We start from the raw sequence: 24,438 nt of genomic DNA on the forward strand, positions 1-24,438 counted from the left end.
CCCCCCCGCCATTTTAAAACACTTTCAGGCTCCCATCCCACATGCAAGTAGCTATAATCCATTTACCTGCTTTACACAGATTTTTTAGATTTCCTCTATTTAATTTTTTAAAATGTTTGTTTTCCAAGAGAACGTGTTGGCCCGTGGTGGAATGTTTCTTTATATCGTAAAAAATGGACCCGGCAAATACTTAAGGATGTCTCATTTCACGTAGAGAGTGGCCAGATTATGGGGATTTTAGGAAATTCAGGTAAGTTTTTTCAGTACTTTAAAAGAAATAAGATTGGAACTAACACTGGTAGCTTCCACAGTGGTATGAATGTGACTGAGGTCCGTGTTTTAAATAATGATACTGCAGCTGGTTTTAATCTCTTCTGTGTGAAACTGTGGTGCTTGGTTTTCAGAGTTCAATTTTCTGCCATCTAACTAACAATTATAACTTCATTAAAAGATAATATTACTTCTAAACTCAAATGTTTAACTAAGAAGTGTGAATTTGTATGAATTAAATGCTAACACACATTCTATGTTTCCCGTTTAATTCCCTTTAATTAGGTGCACTCTCAGGACCTATTGTTTTAATGTTACTGAGAAAAAAATACTTTTTCTTTTCATATGTCTCCATCCAAATGAGGCTACTACTCTTGAAATCATAAAATTAATCTCACCACATGGTTAATTTCTTTTGTTTTAAAGGATCTGGGAAAACAACACTTCTAGATGCGATATCCGGAAGATTGGGACATAAAGACAATTTAGTTGGTGATGTGTACTTGAATGGATGTCAGCTGAAGAAGGAACAGTTTAAAGATTGCTTGTCTTACGTGCCACAGGTTGATTTCTGCATCTATTTTTGTGTGCTGTGCTTCCTTTCATTTAAAAAAGTAAAGTTGCTACTGTAATGGAGTAGTGTAATCTGACTGTGATTGTACTAGTCAATTTACAAAGCAGTTAAGAAAATGTATGAATGAATGAAGGTTGTGCAAGTCGGGGCAAGATCTTAATTACTACAGGACTAACTGCTTCTTCCTCTTCACCCTTTTTTTCCAGAGTGACACTTTGTTAAGCTTCCTTACCGTACGAGAGACTCTAACCTACACTGCTTTACTAACTCTTCAGAAATGCTCTGATGACTTAATCAGAAAGAAGGTCTGTATTTTGTCATCTTCCACCAGAAAGACAGACATGATGTCATGTAATGCTTTCACCAGCAGCACTTTCCATCCATGGATGTGTTTTACATTTACAAGGTTTTGTAATCCTCCTGCTGAGCAGTAGGACACAAGCTCTCTGGTGCTGCTGCCTCTGCAAGGGGCTTGTGCTAATGCCCTGGGGAATCACCATTGTGTTGGGACAAAACTCTTCTCCCCAAAGCTGAGGCAGTTACTGTTACAGATGCTGCTGTTGGTATCGAGGTTGGTTCCCCTTCCCCATCTGAGAAACACAGTTCTCTGGGGTGTTTAGGGCCATGTGTGCTGGCAAGTTTCATGGACAGCAGAGGTGATTTTGACACTACTCTGGCTCCTGTAGGCTGTCTTCCACTAACCAGAACAGCTCCAAAAAGCTGGTCTAACAAGCCACATACGAGCTACTTTCCTGATAAAATAGGTGTGTACCAAATCTATTAAAGGACTCTTTTTGGCCTCTCTTCAGAGTAAAGATTGGATATTCCTGACCAAAGGCTCTTGATTTCTGTCTTTTTCCACCTATCCAACACTCAGTATTTTCTATTTTCCCAGAACTGATGTGCTTTCTGCTCCCTTATTTTGGAAGCCAGACCAGCACGTTATTCTTCATACCTTAACTTCTAGTCCCACCTTTTAATCTCTTAATGTCAATTGAAGCTAAAACTCTACTCATTTCAGAATACATGAAAATAAAATAAAATAAAATTGAAATATATTAAAAATAATGAAATAGAAATGAGGCCAGATACCTTCCAACTAGAGTGGATATAAACAGCATTTTGAGAAAGCCATAGCTTAAAATTATGTCTTTTTCTTTCATTTTTTTGATTTTTCTCACAGGTATCTGAGTTGGACCATGTTTAGTCTTTCTAAATTGTCATTATTTTTCAGGTAGATGCAGTTATGGCTGAGGTGAGTCTCAGCCACATTGCTGACAAAATAATCGGAAGTCGTAATGTTGTAGGAATTTCAGGGGGTGAGAGGCGTCTTGTTTCAATTGGAGCCCAGCTATTACAAGATCCCAGTAAGTACCATGCATAGATTTTCAAAATAAAACAAAGCAGCATCACCTTGTGCTCTTACCATGAGCCTCCATTAACCATTTTAAAATACAAAAGCATTTATATTCTGTAATTCAGCAAAAGGTAGTCTAGTAGTGACAGAAGAGGATGAGCAGGAACTGAAGTTTTGCCATTAATCTATTAATTGATCTTGGAAAGCAGACAATCTTAAAATCTTAGGGACTAAACATAGATTTAGATTTGCGTTTATGCATTTCAAGTCTTTCTGGGCTCGCCCTTCCCCTGTATGAAATATTGGTTGGGGCCCATTAATTTATAGGTTTTGAGCGCATTAGAGCTATAAATAAGCAAGCACTGAGCCTTGTAGTGGAGTAGCTGCCATTGAGCCATGTATGAGTGAGTGCCAGATACAAAAAAAAAGGATGAATGAGAATCAAAGTAACTAGAAGGATTAGCCATGGAAAACAGCACTGCAAATTTTCTCAGTTTTGAAATGGTTTCTTAAGTGTGCCAAAATCTTATGGAGTGATCGTATAGCATGTATTTTTTGGATTCTGGAGTTCTCATACCACTGTAGATGTGCTAGGACTGCATACCATACAGGAAGGAGCATTTAAGTAGCAAAGTGAGGTTTATCACTGCTGCTGGAAACTCCTGGAGAGTTCACTGGGACTAGTTATTGCTCAGGAAGCTCACTAAACCCTATAGTAAACACTACAGTAATTCTCCGTAAATTAACTTAGAGAGAAGGCGCTCCTCCCTCCTTACCCTGATCAAGGTTGAACTGCCCTCTTCTGTGCACTGTCTCATCTATGTAAAAATAATGGATTTGAGTGTAATTTTACCTTTCCATGTACAATAAAAACACGAAGAAAATACAGTACTGCCGCCCCCACCCCCCACTCCCCCATCTGTGGAATTATATATGCTGTATTTTAAAAACTCCTAGTTTGTTCATAACAAATTCTGTGTGTATATACAGATTTAATTCAGATTATAGATTCTGGGTAATTATGTCAGTTATAGTTACATTTGTATACATGCTGAAATTTATCATTATTGTTCTTAGAAGCAGATGTGTACACCAAATCTACTTTGGTAATTTTCAGATTTCATCTGAACTTAGAAGAAAATCATTATGCTCTGGTCCTGCAGTAGTTTTTTATGTCCTTAGTACTTGTCATTGAAACCGAACCACTGAAGCTAGCTAAAACGTAGAGATCACATCATGGCAATATCTGTACATACTTTGCTTTACACATGGAACTTCACATGTAAAGTAATTTCTATATTATTTGCCAGATTATCTTCAAAGGCAGAAGCTATTACATTTGCTCCCCGTTTATCTGAGTTTTAATGCTATTCCTTGTCATTTCACAGAGGTCATGCTGCTGGATGAACCAACAACAGGGCTGGACTGCCTAACTGCAAAGCAGATTGTCTCCCTTCTCTCAGAGCTTGCACATAGGGACAGGATTGTGATTATTACAATTCACCAGCCTCGCTCAGAACTCTTCAGGGTAAATGATACCTACTTACTTTTTGCCTTTTTTTTTTTACACAGCTTTTTAGTACCTAGGTTCTTTTCAGGATTAAAGTACAATATGCAGTATAGTTGCCTTCAAAGGCTCTCTTCTTTCCCCTCTGTATAAACACAGGCTTGTCCTGAACTCTATAGCTTTGTCATTCTGCCCATCACAGGGCACTTTGGGTAACATATTGTCCTGTGAAAACAGTATGTGCACTGACTGCCTAAGTGTTATGCAGCTGCCCAAATCAAAAACACTGGGAGAAGCCATGCAAATCCTCCATTTGTGCATGCACTGTAAAAATTAGAACTGTATTTATCTTTACGTATTCACATTCCAGTAACAGTTGCAACTTGAGACAGATAAAGCCATGACTTGGGGAAAAAAAATAATCTTTTTTCCTCTTTGTGTCAGGTGATGGTCATGTCATGAGGCATGACCTTGGTCATGTCATGAGGCAGGCCCTGCCTTTCAAGGCTTGTGATGAGGAAAGCACTTCTCTCTTCCCATTACTGTTTTGCACTTTGCTCTTCTGACACATCCACTACCCACCACACTGAACGCAAAGCACCTCTTCCCTATGATTGAATTGAGCATAAGTGGTCATGAAGCCAGAGGGGAGTGGCAGCACTTTTCTGGACTGAAAGCAGACCTGGTGCCTTGGGAATATGGATTGACCATAGCTGGTGGGAGCCCTGCTCTGGCAAATATTCACCCAGAGAGCAGTGCTGTTAAAGTCCTTAAGCACTTCAGGATAATCTTCCAACAATTTGGGGATTTTACAGTCTGGGGCTATTAAGCACTGAAGGAGGCCAGTCAGTAAGTGAGGGTGCATTAGAAGTGAAGCCAGAAGGCCACAACTCCCATTTCCATTTGTGGATTACCTCTGTATGTTGCTGTCCCTGACAGTTTTGAGAACTGCTAGTTTAAAGAGCTTTAAGATGTGTCATCTTGCATAACCACCAAGAGGAGTGAAAGGAAAGGTAAACTTCCTTTGAGAGAAATATAGTAAGGAAGTTTGAATGTGTCAAAATTATTTTTCCTGTCAAAGCATTTTTATTACCAAGACAGTAGCTGTACTCCAGAATTTATGCACTTCTCAATACGTATTGCTAATATGTTCATATGCCCTCCTGCAGTTGTTTGACAAAATAGCCATCATGAGCTTTGGAGAAATGGTTTTCTGTGGGAACCCTATGGAAATGATCACATTTTTTAGTGACTGTGGCTATTCTTGTCCTGAGCAATCAAATCCTTTTGACTTCTATGGTAAGTTTGCCTAAGCTGTTTTGGTAAAAAAATGGGTTCCCTTTAAACAAACAAGTTGTTTTCTTCCCCAAATTAAATTATTTTTGTTTTTTCCCAGAGATGGAAATGTGTTAAATTGGAATTCTTCTCCAACTCTTTAATTACTTTCAGCTCAGAGAAGAGAGGGGGCTATGCCCATGTGGCTTCCACTGACTCCATAAACCAGGACAAGTTTGCAGTAGGGCTGAAACATAGCAGAAAGGAATAAACTACTAAAAAAAAGAATCTCAGCTTCATGTAACCTATGGATTCCTGATGGCATCTGCTTCTGGCTGTCCACTGGATGTTGGAAAATCAAATTGATCCCAAAACTGTGGAAAGTCCTATGCTTTTACATACTTCATGATGCTATGCAGCTGGAAACAGTTGTTTCCTGGAGGGAAGGATGTAGAATAAATATGGGATGACTGATCCCTACAAATACATGTTTGAAGAGAATGTGTATGTATGTGTGCATGTATGTGTGCATATATACATACATGTACATATCTTTCTTTTTAAATCCAGTATGTAAGCTGATTTTTGAGGGTACTAGCTAGGCATGAGCCAAGAAATCTGACCAATCTAAACAGCTGCATTCAGTGTTTTCCTATTGTCTAGATGGCATCCTAAACTCAGAGAGAAGAGAGGATGGTTGTTGACGTGAAGCTGGAATGGGATGAAGCTGAAAATACTAGTGTGACAGTGAGGATAATTTTGCCTTCATGAGTTTGAATAGTCTCGAAAAGCATAGATGATTTAAGATTTAGACCCACTTTTAAAAACTCTCGGTAAAGAGAGTACTGCATTCTTTAAGTGTCAACCTTTGAATGTGACAAGAAAAGGAAAAAATACAGTTTAGAGCAAAGAATCATCAGAATATTTAGTCTTTGGAAAATTGGTAGTTTATATTTTTCGTGTGATTTAATGATGTGAATGAAGGGACAGATTCTGATACCATTTTACACCAACAGCAGAGGAAAATAGATCCTACATATTGAGTGAAGCTTATATTATTGAAAAGTTACATGTGTTTCTTAGAAAAGTACAAGCGCATGGTAGGCATTAGCTATTTGGTTGAGTCACTAGCTGGTGTTATCATTTTATTAAAACACACGTGGTTGCCATTTATGTCCTGCATGACTTTCAGCAGGTCACACCAGCCAAGTTCTAAAAAGTGTCTGCATTTCAGATGTTCATATTTATAAAAGTGAAGACTTACTTAATTTTGCGTATTTTTTATCATTAAAGACAATTCTGCTGAATTCCAGCTTTCAGAACACCAGGAAAGTATTCATAAGCTATTCAGGTTTTGAGGACAAATTAAGAATCTTGGACAAGGCTTCCTTTTCTCTTGTTCAATATGTATTTTGAAGTTGAGCATTAACACTGTAAACCAGAAATTTAAGGAGGACAGAAACCTGAGGAATAAATAACTGACGAAGATGTCTTATCAGATGTAGAAGAGTAGTGTAAAAATCTGCAAGAATAAAAAAAAATCCTGAGAACAACAGTCTAGTTTTTGAAACCTTAGATAATTCATTGCTGTTAGGGAAAAGGGAAATTTCTAATGCATTCCAGCACTATGGATGAATCTGTGTGACTTGTACAAATACCCACACAAAGTTCCCATCTGATAATAAAAGAATTGTTGATGTCAGGAATATGTATAGATGGATTTATTAGAAAGGAATATTAACTCTGTGAAGTATTTACCTTTTTTATAAGTTCCTTGGCAGTAAGTAATATTTTCTTCAGCTTGGGCTGAGCCTACTAGAGGAATTTGGCCTGCTAAACACCCTCTAAACTCACGTTAAAACAGAAGTATGTCTGAGAAGGAGGCTGGTGAAACCCTGGTGCAACAATGCAGTTGTAGCTCAACTAGAGAAGAGTAGTGATTCTGCAGCATGATCTCTGACTGAAAAATAAAGCTCCATGGTTATGGGGTTATGGAGGAGTAGGCAGAGGACAAGGGGGAATCAGGCAGCCATGTCTGAGCATTTGCCTGAACACCTGAGAAATACATGACCAGAAAGTCATCTTTTCATCCTCAACAATGTTCATCCTCAGCTGGTGTTCTGTCTCGCTCTTGGCAGCAGTAGTGCTTCACTGGTGGCACAGTGCTGTGATATGCAAGGAGAATGCTAAAGGTCTGACCACACCACCTGGTCCTTGCATTTCCATATAAAGGACTTGAGCTTCAGGGTCCTACAGAAGCCACAAAACACAGAGATTTCCTCTGGCTGCACAGTTACTCATTCATGCTGCTTCTAATGGAAGGGTGGAGTAAAAGAATACTTGAATACTTCCATGGACCTGTTCTTCTTGGCAGATTTGAGGATAAAGACAAGGAAGATTAGCTGCAAGGAGGGGAAAGAGATATGAATGGAAAGTGATGTGTATATATAGTAAACAGCTACCTGAAAGGAGGATGGAGCAAGGAGGGTGGCTGGTCTCTTCTCCCAGGAAACAAGTGATAGGACAAGAGGAAATGGCCTCAAGCAGTGCCAGGGGAAGTTTAGACTGGACATTAGGAACATTTTTTTCACTGAAAGCATGGTCAGGCATTGGAACAGGCTGCCCCGGGACATGGTGGAATCACGTGTGCAGATGAGGCTGTAGATGAGGCCCTCAGTGACATGGTTTAGTGGTGGACTTGGCAGTCCTGGGGTAACAGTTGGACTGGATAATTTTAAAGCTCTTTTCCAACCTACTTGATTCTATGATTCTAAACACCTGGTAAATTTACAGTGGATCTGACATCTGTGGACACCCGAAGCAAGGAACGTGAACTTGAAACTTATAGTAGGGTTCAGGTAATTGTATCAGCCTACAAAAATTCAGAGATCTTTAACAAAGTACTGGAAACCATTGAAAGAACAAAGCATATGAAAGAGCTGACACCAATACCATTCAAAAACAAAGACTCACCCAGCGCCTTTTGCCAATTGTGGATTCTTGTACGGTAAGAATCCTTTTTCTTGCCTCCTTTTTTTAAAAAGAAAAATCTTTTTTTCTTACCCACTAATCTTTTGGTGTTGTTATTGTTTTGTTTCATCATCAGGAGGATAACAAGAAACTTCTCCAGAGATAAGATGGGCATCATCATGCGTCTCCTCCAGAATCTACTATTTGGCTTGTTTGTAGCAGTTTTCCTTCTTAGACTAAAGAATGATCTGGTAAAAGGAGCTGTGCAGGACCGTGTGGGGCTGGTCTACCAGTGCGTGAGTGCCACCCCCTACACAGGGATGCTCAACAGTGCTGTCCTTTGTGAGTTTCTGTTCTGTGTTATGTGCAGCAAAAGGTATTACTGCCACTACTTAATAAATAAGAAAAAGTATTTTTTGAAGATAGTAATTTAAAGGATCTTAACAGTTTTAGGTAATGTCAGAGCTGATACAGAGGCATGAAATTCAAAGGCAAAGCAGCAGGAAGCTTCGCACCACAGAAAAAGAAGCCAACTAATCAGAGGGGCTCCGGGTTTACTGCAGTTAATGGTGGAATACGCCCCACTTCCTGCCTCTCCCTTTTACAGATGGCCTGTGTGTGGAGGCTTTATTCCAAATTGTGCAAGAGACCTTAACTTGCCTGCATGTAGCATGATAAAGGCAGGACAAAGTCTAAGTCTGGAGTTAACATCTTAAATGAGATCAAAATAAAAGACATGGAAAAGATAGAAGTATAAACCAGCTTTGACAGTAATAAAGCATAATTAGATTTAAAGTATTATGTAATGATTAATTTTGACTTAGAAGGTGTTTCTCTTACAGCTCCCTTCTCTGCCATACTAAGACCAATAGTAGCTTCTATTTACAGTCCTAAACACTGTTCTGCTTGTGTAGGTAACATATGCTGCTGTCATCACCTTGAGATCAGAGCACCTCAAGAAATGATCCAGTGATGGCAGTTTTTTCAGGCCTTCAATTTATATCTGCAAAAAGAGAAGTCTGTCCTGCATGCTGCCTAGATAGGTCTCTCTCATTAAACTTACCAACTTCTGCAATCTCTGGGGAGCATTTCTTGCATTTATAGTGGGGGGAAATGTGATCAGATTGGTTTAGACAGAATGTTTCTGATATATTCTTAAAGTTGTCGCTGTGCTTCAGATCATTTTTGCTAGCAACAAGTCTTGCTCTCTTTATACAATGGTGACTTAATTTATTTTTTATATATTTATTACAGTCACACCTTTACGTGCTATCAGTGACCAGGAAAGTAAAGATGGCTTGTACAAGAAGTGGCAAATGCTTTTAGCTTATATAGTACATTTCTTGCCCTTCAGTGTCATCAGCGTGGCAATTTTCTGCATCTTCATTTACTGGTAAGCACTTACGCCATCCATTGGATTGTTATTTTCTTTTTGTTACCACTTTAAATTCCCATGTCAGCAACAGACCTCCTGGCACAGCTTCCTGCTCTTGCCTCTCAATGATTACAGAGCAAACTTAAGGAAGGATCACACAATTTTAGCCTTTCTCTTTCAAGAAGTATTAAAACACTTTCTGAGTAAGTTACCAGTTCTCTAGGTAACTCGGGAAGTTCTAATGGGGCTAGGACATTTATCATTCTCGTGTCATATCAAAAGCAGAAAATGTCATTTTACATTACATTTTGAAAAGTAGGACATAAGGAGGGGAGAAAAGGAACAAAGCTGTATATTTCCTGAGACTTTTGAGGTTTAGCTATAGCATATGGAAATGATGAGATCTGGATCCCTCTCTTCCACTCTCCAGAGAGAGGCACTAAAGTCTTTCTGGATTTCTGACAGTGAGAGAAAGGATTTGATTGTAAAGCTTGATTTCCACACACCATCACCCCCTCACACACACACACACCCCGCCCAGTACATTCATTTCCTTGCATTGTTATGAAGTAGTACTTCCGAATGGGGTGATGAAGTATTTTGCCTTATCTATCATACATGTCTGCTCTTCTTCATTTCTGTCCCATTCATTTCTCACCTTCCATTTGCTTATTCCAAACTTAATAGACTCCATGGCTGCATATGTAAGCTAATAGAAAAGTAATAAGGAATTTCTGTCTTTCAATCTTTTTCTGTTTTGGTTTGTTTGGTTGGTTTTTTTCCTAATTATGAAAGAAGAGGAGTGTAGTGCACTAAAGTTAATGTTCGTTTTCATGTGACAGTTGGCAGTAAACTTGCAATCGGTTGGCAGTCTATAGCAAAATGTGTACAAAGGAACAGTAGGCTTGGTTTGTGTCCTGAATGCATGTTCTCCAGTTAGCTTTGAGAAATGGTAAGTGGATAGACCCTTGTAAAAGAGATGAAGTGCAGGAGCTATTCTGCTGTAGCTGTGCATGTTAGTGCTCTTACTCTTCAATAATAGGCACTTGGGCAGTTTGAAAACGGATGAAGTAAAACTGCACCAAATCACTTGGACTACAGAGTAAGAACTTCTGCATAGGGAGCTAGTCTGCCATGGGAATCTTACAATAGCTGTTTTCCCATCTAGAAAAACTCAAGAAAAAAGATAACCTTTTTCTTCTTCCTCCAGGCCTGTAGTAGGTAATGTGGTGAAGTGCTCAGCACTTACCTAATTCTTTCCATTAGGGATCTCGGTAACTGTCAGCTCCTAGATGACAAAAACACTGAGAGGGACATTTCTGTTCCTCCAGATATGAGGACTTGTGTGCATGGGTTGTTTTTCGTAGTTTGGTGCTGATTTTAAAAGTAGCAGCTTTGTTTAAGTAAGGCCATCTTTCTCTTTGTCCCCTTAGCTACCTGGGATTTTATTCCTGAAAGCTGTCAGTGCCATCTGCTTCAGGTAGTGCTCCCTGAGAAGTCCTTTCTCGCAGACAAGCAGAAACTAGTCCTCCTGCCAGTAAGCGTGTAGAGGGAATGCCCTCTGCTCACCAGAGCCCTTCTGTGTCTGCCTGCTAAAGAGCTGGTTGCTGAGAAGGCAGCCATTTGGAAAGCACTTTTTCAAGTTCAAAGTGGGAAGATTTGTGGAGCTCCTAAAGATCACAAGACACTGCTTGTCACACTCACTCTTTAAACAGGAAATGTGTGTGGGTAGAGACTTTGCCCTTGTGCTTTGGTAGCTTCAAACACAATCAACAATAAAGAGTGTGCTTCTGGTTAATGGATAATATTTACAGATATTTCTTCATTGTGTGGGTGCTGAGGCCCTGGCACAGGGTGCCCAGAGAAACTGTGACTACCCCATCCCTGGCAGCGTTCAAGGCCAGGTTGGACACAGAGGCTTGGAGCAACCTGGTCTAGTGGAAGGTGTCCTTGACCACAGCAAGAGGGTTGGAACTATATGGTCTTCAAGGTCCCTTCCAGCCCTAACCATTCTATCTTAGCCTCTGCATATCTTTGCTACCTTGTGGTTGTGGAAGCCATCAGTGATGTGTCAGAGTGACTTCATAGTGCCCTTAGACTTTGTAGGGCATAAAGTTTCTATATGAAATTTCGAAGATTGTAACTGTGCAGGACTAAACTTTCCTGGATGGATTCTCCCATGTGTTCTTACAAGCCATTTCTCAGAGTTGGTGTTTGTAGGGTTAGCCAGTTTGGGTCAGACAGACCCAAACTCTTACCTGATCAGACACAAGGCAGATCTGGCCATGAACAAATACAGCTACTTTTGCACTCAAGTAAACATGCAGATTTTCCTAGCTAACTAAAGATGCCTTTGGGAAATGTTCTAACAGTTTACATCATCCTACCATTCTATTGCTGTAATATTCTCTCTTCTGAGTTTTTTATTTTGTTTTGCATTTTTTTTCTCTTTTAGGCTTTCTTCTCATTCTATTCCTACTCCAGATTTACTAGTCTTTACCTACATAACTGTGTAAAGTATTAGAGCACCTCAGAGAAGGTGATACTTTTATGCCAGAACTTTGGAAAGCTGTTTCTTCGCACTGACCTGTGATTAAAGGTTGTTTGTTAAATACCTGCTAGCTTGTTGAATGTTGAATACTTGAAAAGTCAGTGCTCAGCCATCTGTTTATAGGAGAGGTTATTCTAGTGTTACAAAAAATGCTACAGGAAATACTGTGAGAAAATTAATACTTCTATTATGTTCAAACATGGTGGATAAAAAAAAATAAATACAGGGCCTTGCACTGAGCAAGGAAAAAGAAAATAAAATGTTAAATAGCTGCTTGTTAGTTAAGCAAAGCACACAGCCTGTAGCCAGTGTGAGGCAATTTTGGTGTGAGGTATTTCAAAAAGAGTAACATGTCACCATGTAACAAAAGGTCTTGTCATCTGTGATATCCATGATAAGGCTGAATTAAGTTTGCCAATCAATTGTTGGCCTTTCTTAACTTCTTAATCTTTAGTACAGATTGAGGGGAATTTTTTCCTTCAGTTTGCTAAGGAAAAGCTGGGAACAGCTTGTTGTATTAAAGAGCGTAGGAGTACGACGGAAATTCCATTTGGGTGAATTACATGGGTGGTGAGTTCAACTAGCCTTCCACCTAATTGATTATGCCCAGTTTTTCATTTTCATGCACAGTATCAGAAGTGCAAAATTCCATCTGTTAATTATCTGCATAAAGACGTTCTTTAAATATGTGACTTACATAAATAACTGTGTAGACTTTAGAAGGGAGAGGATGTTAGTTTAAGGGATTGTAAAAGTCATGGTGGTTATCCTGAAACAATACGGATTTCTGCTGCAATTACGTATTTATGTAACCCTCTTTAATCTAAACGAAGAAAACCTAATATATCTACACTTATGTCATGGTAATAAGTGGATGTCCTTTGTGTTAAGGCTCCAAACAACATACTAAGCGTTAAGGCATAAACTGTTCGCTTAATGAGCTGTAACTGCAAAAAAAGAAAACCCAATACAAACAGAAATAAAAGCTACTTTCCAAGTTTAGTACCCAAACACTGTTTTTAAATGTTCATTTGCTCATTTTTTTATAGGATTGCCGGGTTGCATCCTGATGCTGCCAGATTTGGGATTTTTTTTGCTGTTGTCTTAGCGTGTCATATAATTGGTGAACTACTAACACTTGCTGTACTTGGCGTGGTTCAAAACCCAAACATAGTCCAAAGTGGAGTGTTGCTACTTAATTCAGCAGGTGTGACAGTGGGAACAGGACTACTAAGGTAGGAAAAAGTTTCATTTCATTATGGTGTAACATTAAAATAATCTACCTGCAGAAGAGTTCCATGAACAGGCTGTGTTGCAGAAGCACAATAATGCACAGGTAGCAATGGAAAGAAAGAGCAGCTTCAGAGGCAGAACTACCTAGTCACCTCAGACTTTGTACTACATACACAAACTAGACACTTAGTAACTTTAGATATTAATAAATATGTTAATATTTTTTTCACTTTTTGCAAATAAATTGAAGCTGAAACTGAGGAATTAGAACCTGTGATCTTTCCAATGAAAAGTAAGTAAGCCTAACAACCAGTGCTGTCAAGTTGTCCTCAGGAAAAGCATGAGTCTTCCCAAAGTTGGTGCTGCTTTGCTTCTTCAAAGCAGATCTCAGCTAATACTTGCTTATCAGATAAAACTAGGTTAATAGCTAATTATTTGGTCGCTACCTAATTTCAGGAAGATCATGTTTAGAGTGACAAGACAGTTATTGTGACAAATGACAAGTTATTCCCGCTACCATAGTCTAATGCCTTAATGATAACTTTCTAAAAGTATTAGAGTGGTTTCTAAACTTATTTTACAGTAGAGACATTGCTAATTAATATTATAATGTGAATCTCTTTGATTAATCTTCATAGGCAATGAAGGATGTTAAAAATAGCATTGAGACTTGGGTTGCTGGGTTTTTCTGTTCATTTGTTTGATTATGTCTTGCACGGTTTGAGGGAGGTGAGGCCCTGGCACAGGTTGCTCAGAAAAGCTGTGGCTGCCCCACCCCTGGCAGTGTTGAAGGCCAAGTTGGATGAAGCTTGAGCAATGTGGTCCACTGGAAGGTGTCCCTGCTCATGGCAGGGGGTTGGAACTGGATGAGTTTTAAAGGTCCCTTCCAACCCAAACCATTCTGTGATGATTCTACTTTAGGTGCAGAAATTGCCTAGTTGTGTTGAATAATGTTATTTCAAAATTTTCATACTGGCTTTTTATTATTTTTGCTTCATTTTTGATCTTTTGTTACTATTCCAGTGATGGATATTCAGTCCTTTATGGATTTTGAAGATGGAGTCAGGGGAGGTGGTTTTTTACTTTCGAAGCAATGCTTTTGCAACTAAGGTTTATATTGGGTCTTGTCATTTTCAATGTTATCACTGCAATGCGAGTAGCAAACTACTTCACAGGATTATCTGTGACTGTCCATAAAGAAGTTACAGCTGAATGTTAGACACTGTACCACAGTCAGAGACAGGCTTCATGGCTGTCTCCTCATTTAGCACTAAAATGGACTTTATGTTTTAAAACCCTCCACGTACAGCCAAGAACTGTGTCTGTAACAGGCTACAAAAAAAGATGAGTCAGTTTGTTTTAATTTGGGGTAGAATTGGCTCTTGGAATGTAGCAAAAGACAGTTTAAATTCTGTTTCTTCAAGGACCATCGAAGACATGCCAGGAGTTTTTAAGATACTCAGCTATCTTACCTTTCAAAAATACAGCAGTGAAATTCTCATAGTCAATGAATTTTATGGCTTAAACTTCACATGTGGTAAGTGTTAAAAAATGAAAAATCAGCCTTTAATTCCATAGTAAATTATTTAATAAGATGTTGATGCTTATTTTCCTTCTACATACAAGTATCCTGACAAAAGTTGTTAAAAAAAGCTTATTAATTAGTAAAGACTATATTGTCATATCAGCAAGCAAGACAAAAGCTTGATTCTTTTCTCCCCAACCATTTCTCACTCAGTTCATCTTTTTTACCAGTTATTTTATCCTGGCTTTAGGTGCATTTTGGAGGGTAAACTTTGCAGCCTATTAGGAGCTTATCAGAGCAGTGTTAGACAAATAGAAGGTCGATAGAATTTCACAATATAAGATCAAACATCAGTGCATGGAGCATTTACAGGTAACACCTGACTGGATGTTTTCTCTAATAACTAGTGAGGCTCTGGGTCCAGTGTTACAACTACATATATTGAACAGCTTGGATCTGTCAGGACATACTTTTCTGGTTGTGAGCAAGATAAGATAACTGGCAAAATGAGAGAACTGATCAGGTTGGAAGGGTCAATAGCTAACATCCATCATCAGAGTTAAAACTTATAGCTTTGAACCTACCCTAAGCTATTTTTGGCTTTGCAGTCAGGTGTCTGTGCTCCTTTCCAAGGCTATATGTTCTTCATCCATTAATGCAACCCATCGCTCCTTATTACAAGAGCACTGTAAGTATATCCAATTGGGCAACTCACTTCTTGAGGCCCTCTTCAGACAACATGTCTGAAAAGCCATAAATCTTTGGTTACGAACAAACCAGAAAGCTCCTAATGACCTTTTATTTTTCCCTTAAAAAAAATACGGCATAGATTAACTGCAGAAACATGTGTCTTGTCTGTTCTTATTCCAAAATGATGAGAAATACTGCTATGGGTATTGTTCATCATTAAAATAGCATTAGGGATAGGTATATTAAATGTATGAGCTATATACTGAAGTCTGAGTTTAATTTTACTGATTCACCTACTAAAGAAATTATTTTGTTCTTTTAACAGGTAAAGCTGGCAGTTCCACTACACTTAATCCTATGTGTCTCTTCTCCCATGGCACTCAGTTCATTGAAAAAAGCTTCCCTGGTGCATTGTCCCGGTTCACACTTGATTTCCTAATACTCTATGCTTTTCTACCAGGACTTACCATTGTAGCAATTCTGAGCTTCAAAATAAGAGATAGAATTATTGGCAGGCAATAAAAAGTAGCAGTTCTAACAATGTCTAATACAACACTTTTAACTTGATTATGGTTGAAGGCTTAAATTGTTGGACTTCAGATAGAATTTCAGTGATTATACATATAGAAACGTATCTTCTCATTCTTGTTTCTAACTGGATGTTTTCCATGTTGAAAACCAATGTTCTCTTAAGAGTGTTAATGTCTTCCTGCTATTTGCATTCCCACCCCACTTCCAAATCCGTCATAATCAACATTATTGCCTGCTTTAAAGGACTTTTTGAATTTAATTTAGTCAGCTGTTGCTGTCAATTTTTAATAATGTAGCAATGGTGCTCTAATCTCTTCCACACTATTGTGATTTTTAACCATTACCAACAAGCACAGGGGTACAACTGCTACCACATCTTGTTTCTAGAATTGTATCTTAAGTCAAGTCCTATGCTTTTTTTTTTTTTATACCATTTGGGAGATCTGTAGAAGAGGCACAAACGAAGTATGTGTAAAGACAGAATCAAGAAATCACTCCACTTTAATCTTATGCATACTGTACAATCAATTTGTACAGGATCTTTAAGCAATACAGAATTTACCCAACATGTTTTTGTCTTGTAAATGATGGCAAATCAAGAGAAGAAAGTTATTTATATCTGTTCCTTCTTTTCATTACCAAATTCTTAATCTTCTTCTAGAAGCATTTTGTGAATTGCTAGGAAAAAAAAAAGTATTTGTTAATAAAATGTCAATTTAACTACAGTTCTTGGAAGTGATGTAGTTTGTATCTTTGGAAATTCTTCTCATGGGCTCACTAACATCCCAAGGAGTGTAATTTATCCATTTAATAAATCTAAGCACCTCTCAAAATTGAAAGCCTAACAGACAAAGAATTCCTAAATTTGGTAATAACTTTTCATGTTCAGTGAAAAAATTGTTTGTTACAGAGGGACAGCTAGAGATTTCTTTGAGGAGATAAGTACATTTTATCTTGAAATTCTGTAATAATATAACTAGTCTAATTTGATAGTTTTGAGATTATGCACTTTGTAACGAAGAATTTTAAATCCTCGAGTTAACACAAGTTCTCCACGAGGCCAAGATTTTTTTTTAATGTCTTTATGTATCATATTCTGAGATGCAAATGTTATCAGAAAAACACCTGGTGAAGAAATATGTTAAAAATAACAAATAACTTTAAAGAGCTGGAAAGATACCACCTTAGTTTGTCTTTCCCATCTTCCTGCATGTGTAGGGTTGTTCATCAGGGAATATTCTTACAGTCTGGTCTGCCAAGTGACTGTTTAGACATTTAGCCTGACAACAAGTCTTAGCTTTTAAGAGACGCTTCTGCCTTTAATCTAGATCTTGTCTTGCATATTCTCAAGACATTCAGCCCATCTCATACTAGTGAGGGCGTCCATGGACAAAAAGTCATGTCCAGTTGAGGCTAGCATTTCACCAGCTTAGGCTGAATGTCAATCAGTTACACTTGATTAGACTGACTTCCTGGCATTTCTGTGCAAAGTTATTGCAACATTATACATTGCAAGAAATAATCAAACTATATGATACTGAAACAGAGATAAAGCAAACTTCTGAGTTCAGGTCAAACAGGGTTTTAATTCTACTTTATTCTGCCAGTTCTTGTGGACCTATCCTATTCAAATACATCAAACAATGATGCAAATGTATTCTTAAGCTTTGCATTTGAATTACATATGCAATGAACTAGGGAAATTTACTATGCAGTTTCCTATCTTGGGTGTGAAAATTTGTTTGTATTTAAATATGTTTAGGACAGAAGCATTCAACAATATACCAAATAACGTGTTATAACTTATAAAATAGGTAAAACTGACTAATGCCAGTCTTCATATTCAAATCCATCTCTGAGCAATCTAGAATTCCTTTCACCCCACTTCATAGAACTCTGTGTTAGTATCAAGATAGATACACTTCAATTGACTGAGTGAACAAACATTTTTTATTGAAAATAGTAACAGGAATGCTTAATAAATACTCTTTTTGCATTTTTGATATTGTGTATTTTCAACTGCTTTAGATTAAATTGCTAGTGTAGTGTTAAAATGATAAAAGTAAATGTTAAACTGAAGACACCTATAGCAGTTCATCAATCAGAGTCAAAATCCATTTCTTTCCAGGATTTAGAGGCATTTCTTTTGTATTGCTCAAGTTCCTAAAATAGAAACACACATACATATTAATCTAATTTCATTTCTAAAAGCTGTAAGATACATACATTTTCCACTTGAACATGTAAAGCATGTACAAATATCACTGTAGAAAAAAAGTACTATACATATTTTTATCTTTAACAAAATTATACTAAAAGTGCTATAAATTTTGCTATATATAAGGAGCTAGATCTTATTTATTTAGACCTAGGTACTTTCTAGGAAAGAAGAAATTCTTTTCTTAGACATTCATTTCGAGAAACCAGGCTCCCTATGAACATACAAAAATGGAACACTACATGTCTTAAAAACAGAAGCCAGAATTACCCAATAGAAACTACTTTTACACACACATGAAGTCAGGGCCTTACAAGAAGCAAAATGGATTGGTAATTGCTAAAGATTATGGAAAAGAAGCTAGAAGAATAAAGCCTATTTGTTTTATTTTTTTTTTAAACACAGGGCCTATACCTCACCAGCAGTGAAAACTAAAAAAAGCCCTGCAGAACACAGGCTTGGCCAGAAAGCAGTAAGCAGAAATATATTTTAAAGGAATGCAATGGATGTTTAGGAAATTAACATACCATATCTATTGTATCCATTCAGCCTAGGGTCTGGATATTGTGCAAATATTATTCATCATTGCTTGAGGTTTTTCAGGAAGTGTATTATTCATGACAGACAAAAAAAGCCTGATGCCATGCTTTTACTTCTGTTCTGGTTTTCAGTCAGTAGCTAAAATATTCTTTCAGGTGCTACTGTTTAGAAGATTGAACAGTTAGCATCTGTGTGTAAAAATAAAATGCCAACTCCATGTGGTAATTAAAATTACACATTTTCTAGATAGTAATTAGATTATTAAAAGCAAACAGAGGCTCAAATTGTGGAGGTATAAATGAAGTTAATGTATGTATGGTGTGTAAGGTGAGGCAGTCTACATTATGCTATACTTGACATCAACTGAGTACTAGCAAGGTAGAAAAATTACTTCACTGCAGTCAAAAGTGTTACTGGGAATTTTGAAGCCTGTAATAAAAGGTTCTAGTAACATTGCCAAACAACAGTTTCATCTTCTGGATTTTATGCAGTGGTGCATGCCGGAATTATTTCTGAAGATATTTTTCAGCAAAAATTAAGTTAGTGCTACAATTGCTTTTCGTTCATTTAATAAGAAGAAGACTAAATCACATAAGTTGCATTATCAAATACAACTCTAGTACTGCTGAACTGTTCTATCTCTAAACCAGTCTTTACTCAGTATTTTCACACCCTCATTATTAATATAAAGTAATTATTAACTTGGAACATACTGAACAGTTGGAAACTTGCCAACAGTTAGGAACAGAAAGCAAGCTGTGATATTTTAAGGAGGATATGTTACCTAAGTTGTGTGAAATAAATAATTTCAGTTCTACCCATTTTCTCAAAGGCTAAAGGAAGAGGTAAAATTAGACAATAAAGTTCTGGGGGTCATATCTACATATGTTGCCTAAATAATTAGCCTTACAGATTTATCATCTCACTGAACAGTTTCAAGAAAGAGGCAAATAACTTAGCACCATTTATTTTGCTGTGCTTTTAGCTATCTGGAAAGCAGTTCAGTATAAAGGCAATTCAAAACAAAACAGAAATGCAAAGCATCAAAACCAGAGCATATTTTAAAACTGTATAGCTATTCTACTACATACAGAAGTACAGACAAAATTATAAATATTTATTTTGGAGACATATCTAGGTAAGACTAACATCTAAAGAACGAGAAATGAAAGAAAAATGTGATTAAATGGAGGAATGTTTACCAGAAAAAAGAATCTTTAAGAAATTCAGTAATTCAGGAGGAAAAATGCTGTCAGGAAAGTTTTCATGTAAAATACAGGGATGTATTTTACTTTCTAAGTCGGAAATGTAATGGAAAAATCTTTCAAATACAGCTTAAAGATCACACACACCCCCAACACCCTTTTGAAAAAAAGAGTACCTTCCTGCTCAGAGTCCTCTACTACAAACATAAGCAGCATTCTAGAATACAGTGAGTATACTATCAGCTAAGAGATCCTCTTTCCAGAATGAAAGAAGATTCGCCAAAAAATATCTCAAAGTATGCCAGAATGTTGGGGTTTGGGTAACAAGTGTAGGGGGCACAGGTCAGATTTACAAAGAATTAACAATTGCAATTGAAATACACTTTCACTGTGCTCTGAGTGCTTTAAACATCATTAGTGCTAGAAACTTGTCCTACATGTCTCAACTTTGGCATAAAATGGATATTGAAATTTTTTTTTAACCTTAATGCTTCTGTACTTCTGTGTTTCTATAAATTCTTCATCTGTCATACGGGGAAGATCACAATCTCATAAAGGGATTGGGAAGAAAGACTCAACTGATGTTTGTGAGGCACTTGGATAAGATAACATTACCACGCATTCTCAGAGAAAAAAAATTAATACTTTTGTGTTCATTGAAGTGTCTGAATGGCAGGTTGAGAAATAAGGTACACAAAGAATAAGAATGATGAAAAGAAATACTGAACAATTGAATTGAGACATCAGCAAAATAGTATATGATCATGTAATTAAAGACAATACTATTAAAGTCTACAAACAAGGAGGAAGAATTAAGATTGTAGGAAAAGCCTTAATTGTTGCATTTCCTCTGTTTTGAGGGACTGATAGGATTTTGACACTTATGCAGTTTCTTGCTGAAAGTGCCCTCAATTTGAAACATAGTAAAAATAGCCAAGTACTGAAACAAGGGTTAAAATTCTTAAGCACCTAAGCTTCAGTAGGAAATTTAGTAACAGTGCTCTAACAATGCTCTTTAAGTTGGTTTAAAAAAAAACCAAACTGTCTTTTGTACCCATTTGGACATGGTTTCATGTGAAAGCAAGAAAGCCTATTCTTGGCAGCTGAGTAAACATCCTAAATAGTTTTTTCTCCACAATATGAAGGCTAACACTTCCCTGCTGGAGAAAATGGAAGAGGCTACTGCTCCGTTACCCACGTTAAAGTGCCTGTCACACTTCTCTGCCCAGTAACACTAGTCTGACCAAGGAGGTTCACCATGCAATATGCAGTCTTCTGTTTTGTTGAATGAGGTTGAAATTGTCTCCTGAAGTTCTGCAGTATGGTCATGTCAGCAAAATATGCTCAAAAAATACGGCTCTTGTTCTGCTGGCCAGCACAGTCCCCACGTCAAAAAGACAGCTGCAGATCTGACACCAAGATGACTCCTAGTGGTGAATGACAGCTTTAATTTGGTCACTTCTATTTTAAGGGAAATATGACTATACTTCCTCGTGAGATGTTACAGAACCTCCCCTTCTGTTTATGACTTGTTAAAGTCTTAACAGTTACAGCCCTCTTTGTTGAGATCTGCTTTCATTAGTTCTTGTGGCTGACGTCAAACACCACCAGGCACTTGATTTTTTTTTTTCCTTAGTATATTTTATGGCATTAGGCTTCAGCTAAAACTGGCACAAATCCCTAAAGTAATAACTTTGTGTAACAAGGGCCAGCCAATGTGGATTTCAGCACTGCATGACACTGACTTCTTAAGTACTCAACTGGGAGCTATCCAGTTCTTGGAGCTCAAGGTTAACTTTATCATTTGCTTCAACAAATGAAGCTGCAGTCAAATGGCCAGATGAAAAAGGTCCAAACACCTATTCTAAGCATTAGCAGTAAAAGGCATAACAGGATAGCGAAGACCTGGACAAACAAAACCTTTTGACAAAACCTTTTGAAAAGACATTTTAGAGTACTTGCTTCTGTGGTAGAGCGCATTTCTAAAGGAAACTGAGCAGGCACACCCATGTGCCCATCTCCCTGCCACAAACATTTAGAAGGAACTAAGGAACAAGACTTTAATGCACTCATAGGTGGTCACAGATGCAGGTGGTGTATGTACAGCTCTAATACCACTCTTATTCAGGTTATGTGTGTAGCTAAAATGAAATTAAGATGGCATTAAAGCATCAAAAGCCAGAAAGCTAGCAGAGAAAGGAGAGCCATGGATGACAAGTTTGCCATGTTGTATATGCTTTATGTGAACTGTATGAAGAGTTAACAGTAAGCTACATGTTTAAGGCCTAATGAACATGCAAAATGAATGTTTTTCTTTAATCTTGAAAGCCCTGAAAAGAGCTCAACATTCCAGTAATTCCTGGACAGAATCTGCTAGTTAAGAAATACATTAAAAATGTATTTCTCCAAGAACATCCCTGGTGCTGGATTCTCTCAGAGCTTAACTCCGGAAACCAAAAAAGCAGTAAGCAATTGCAACAGCTTTATTTGATATAAACCTGTATGTTGGGTGTCTGTGGGGCAAGAACTAGGAAAAGAATTCTGGAAAGATGTATTTGAGACATGCTGTGCCTTGAATAAAGACACACTGAAGGAGAGAGAGCCTCAGATAGCTTTCCAGAGCAAAAAGGTGTAGAACTAGACTGGCCCATCTTATAGTTAATTCTGAAAACATTTAGAGGAGGCAAAATAACCTGGCCTAAAAGAAAACACTCCTGTGGCGGAATGCTGATGAGGTGGACTCTCAATTTCTACAACCAGAAAGCACTTCAGATAAATACTAGCTGACAGCTAGGACATGGGAGCAAGCCAGGTACTTTTTTGTTTCTGTACTTTCTTCTTTCTAAACTGTTTTCTAATCTTATGCTCAAGAATTTAACATTTTAGTCTGCTAGGCAGACAAACCCTTCAACCAAGGTTACACAGTTGGAATTGATTTAATTAAGGTTTGTACTGCCACAGTTATCTATAAATCTATCACAGCATTATTGAGCAGTCCTGACCAGGACTGAGTCAGTCAGGTATGCTAGTTCTTCTATTGGACTCAGTGTCAGGGGCTATATCCTGTTTCTGTTGCCATATTTTTGTGTTTACTCTTGCTTTAAAGCTTATCTTTGAGATAAACAAGCAAACTGGTGATCACTTAGAGTCCAAAGTGGCATACTGACTAACTAGAAGTAACTGAGAAAAATGATAACATGCACTTAAATGATTTTGAAATATATAATCATCATTTTGCATTATGTCCCATGATCTCATTAGCAACATGTTGCATATAAAACATCTTGATATACTGTTCCTCCTACACAATAGATATCATGAGACTCTCTAAAGAACATCCGACTTGGGATGCATTTAAAATGTTGCTTTAAAAATTGGATTTTTGTGACACTTTTCATAGCCACTTCAAGAATCACTGAAACTACAGAGTTCTTTTAGATGTCTATTGCTATCTTGGTGCATTTCAAATTAAATAAAATTCTTGGAGGATAAAACATTTTAATAACGTGCAAATAATCTTGTAAAATTAAACTTTATAATAGAGAAGTTTAGGAAATAGCTGCAGATAACAAATGTAATTTTCTTTTCAATGCTCAAGTTACTTGTAGCAGTCCAACTAAAAGAAGCTACACTAGTTTGCAATGCCCTTGAACAGATTAAGATTCTAAAAGCCTCTTTTATTTAAAAATGGAAAATTAATAATTTCCTGTATGATTTCATCAACGCATCTCAGTGTGTTCTTTTGCAAGACACAAGCATTATCTTAAAATAACAAACCTAGTACACCATATAGTTATTTTGAGATATATAGATATACTGAGTAAGGGATTACATTATAAATTCCAAATGCACTGTGCTTTACAAATTTCAAGGATTTCTAAGACTGCTCTTGATGTGAAAGAACTTCAGAACTGATACCTACATTAAGAGGACATTACAGGTAATGTGTGAATTCAAAGACTGCAGGAGACTCTTGAAATTGCTTTATTCCTTTATATTATTAACATATTTCTTTGCATCAGGTACCTATGGCTTTACTGCCTTATACAATCTAATGAAACTCTACAAAAACATGACAGCACTTAGAATCTAATCCTTTGTCTTTCTTTTACAAGCATGCAAATAGATGAAATTTGCTGTGTATTTTGGGGTTAGTTGAGATTAACTGCAGTGCAATTCAATAAAACTGCCTTTCATCTGAAGGGTGGGGGTCTGTAAAAGCACATGAGATCTAGACTGGTACAATCCATTATCTTAAAGCACTGTGACTTGGTCCATGAAGAAGTTAAATGGTGCACAAATAGCCCACATATAAACTGTGAGAGAAGTAGAATGTTTCTCAGTCATTCTAGCAAAAAATTGTGTGTGTGTGAAACAACTGAATCTGTATGAAATAGAGAGTTTCCAGACTCAGCACATGATACTTCTTCCAAACAAAGAAAAATACACAAATCTTGGACTGATTTTAACAGACCCATACCTATGATAGCAATGAAGACTGTATACAGTATGTCTACCCATGTGACATTACACTGATATCTATAAGGCAATGTTCTAACCTTCCCCTAGTTTGCCACATAATTTTTCTATAAAATCAATTCATCACAAATGTAGGGA

The 24,438-nt window shown here is 37.3% G+C and overlaps 2 protein-coding genes across 2 annotated transcripts in view; one reads left to right on the plus strand and one right to left on the minus strand.

Moving 5' to 3' along the window:
• Positions 1-15,849, plus strand: part of ABCG5 (ATP-binding cassette, sub-family G (WHITE), member 5) — a 16,573-nt gene extending 724 nt beyond the window's left edge. The window contains exons 2-13 of the mRNA XM_010015092.1: positions 129-250; positions 697-833; positions 1,051-1,149; positions 2,079-2,211; positions 3,590-3,729; positions 4,878-5,007; positions 7,777-7,990; positions 8,090-8,295; positions 9,208-9,346; positions 12,929-13,114; positions 14,537-14,655; positions 15,659-15,849. Of these exons, the coding sequence (XP_010013394.1) occupies positions 129-250; positions 697-833; positions 1,051-1,149; positions 2,079-2,211; positions 3,590-3,729; positions 4,878-5,007; positions 7,777-7,990; positions 8,090-8,295; positions 9,208-9,346; positions 12,929-13,114; positions 14,537-14,655; positions 15,659-15,849 (1,816 nt within the window). The remainder of the gene's footprint in view (positions 1-128; positions 251-696; positions 834-1,050; positions 1,150-2,078; positions 2,212-3,589; positions 3,730-4,877; positions 5,008-7,776; positions 7,991-8,089; positions 8,296-9,207; positions 9,347-12,928; positions 13,115-14,536; positions 14,656-15,658) is intronic.
• Positions 15,850-17,955: 2,106 nt separating this feature from the next.
• DYNC2LI1 (dynein, cytoplasmic 2, light intermediate chain 1) overlaps positions 17,956-24,438 on the minus strand; it is a 20,370-nt gene continuing 13,887 nt past the window's right edge. The window contains exon 13 of the mRNA XM_010015095.1: positions 17,956-18,021. Coding sequence (XP_010013397.1) covers positions 17,956-18,021 — 66 coding nt within the window. The remainder of the gene's footprint in view (positions 18,022-24,438) is intronic.

Source organism: Nestor notabilis, unplaced genomic scaffold, assembly GCF_000696875.1.
Source record: "Nestor notabilis isolate BGI_N333 unplaced genomic scaffold, ASM69687v1 scaffold4885, whole genome shotgun sequence".
Taxonomy (NCBI): Eukaryota; Metazoa; Chordata; class Aves; order Psittaciformes; family Psittacidae; genus Nestor; species Nestor notabilis.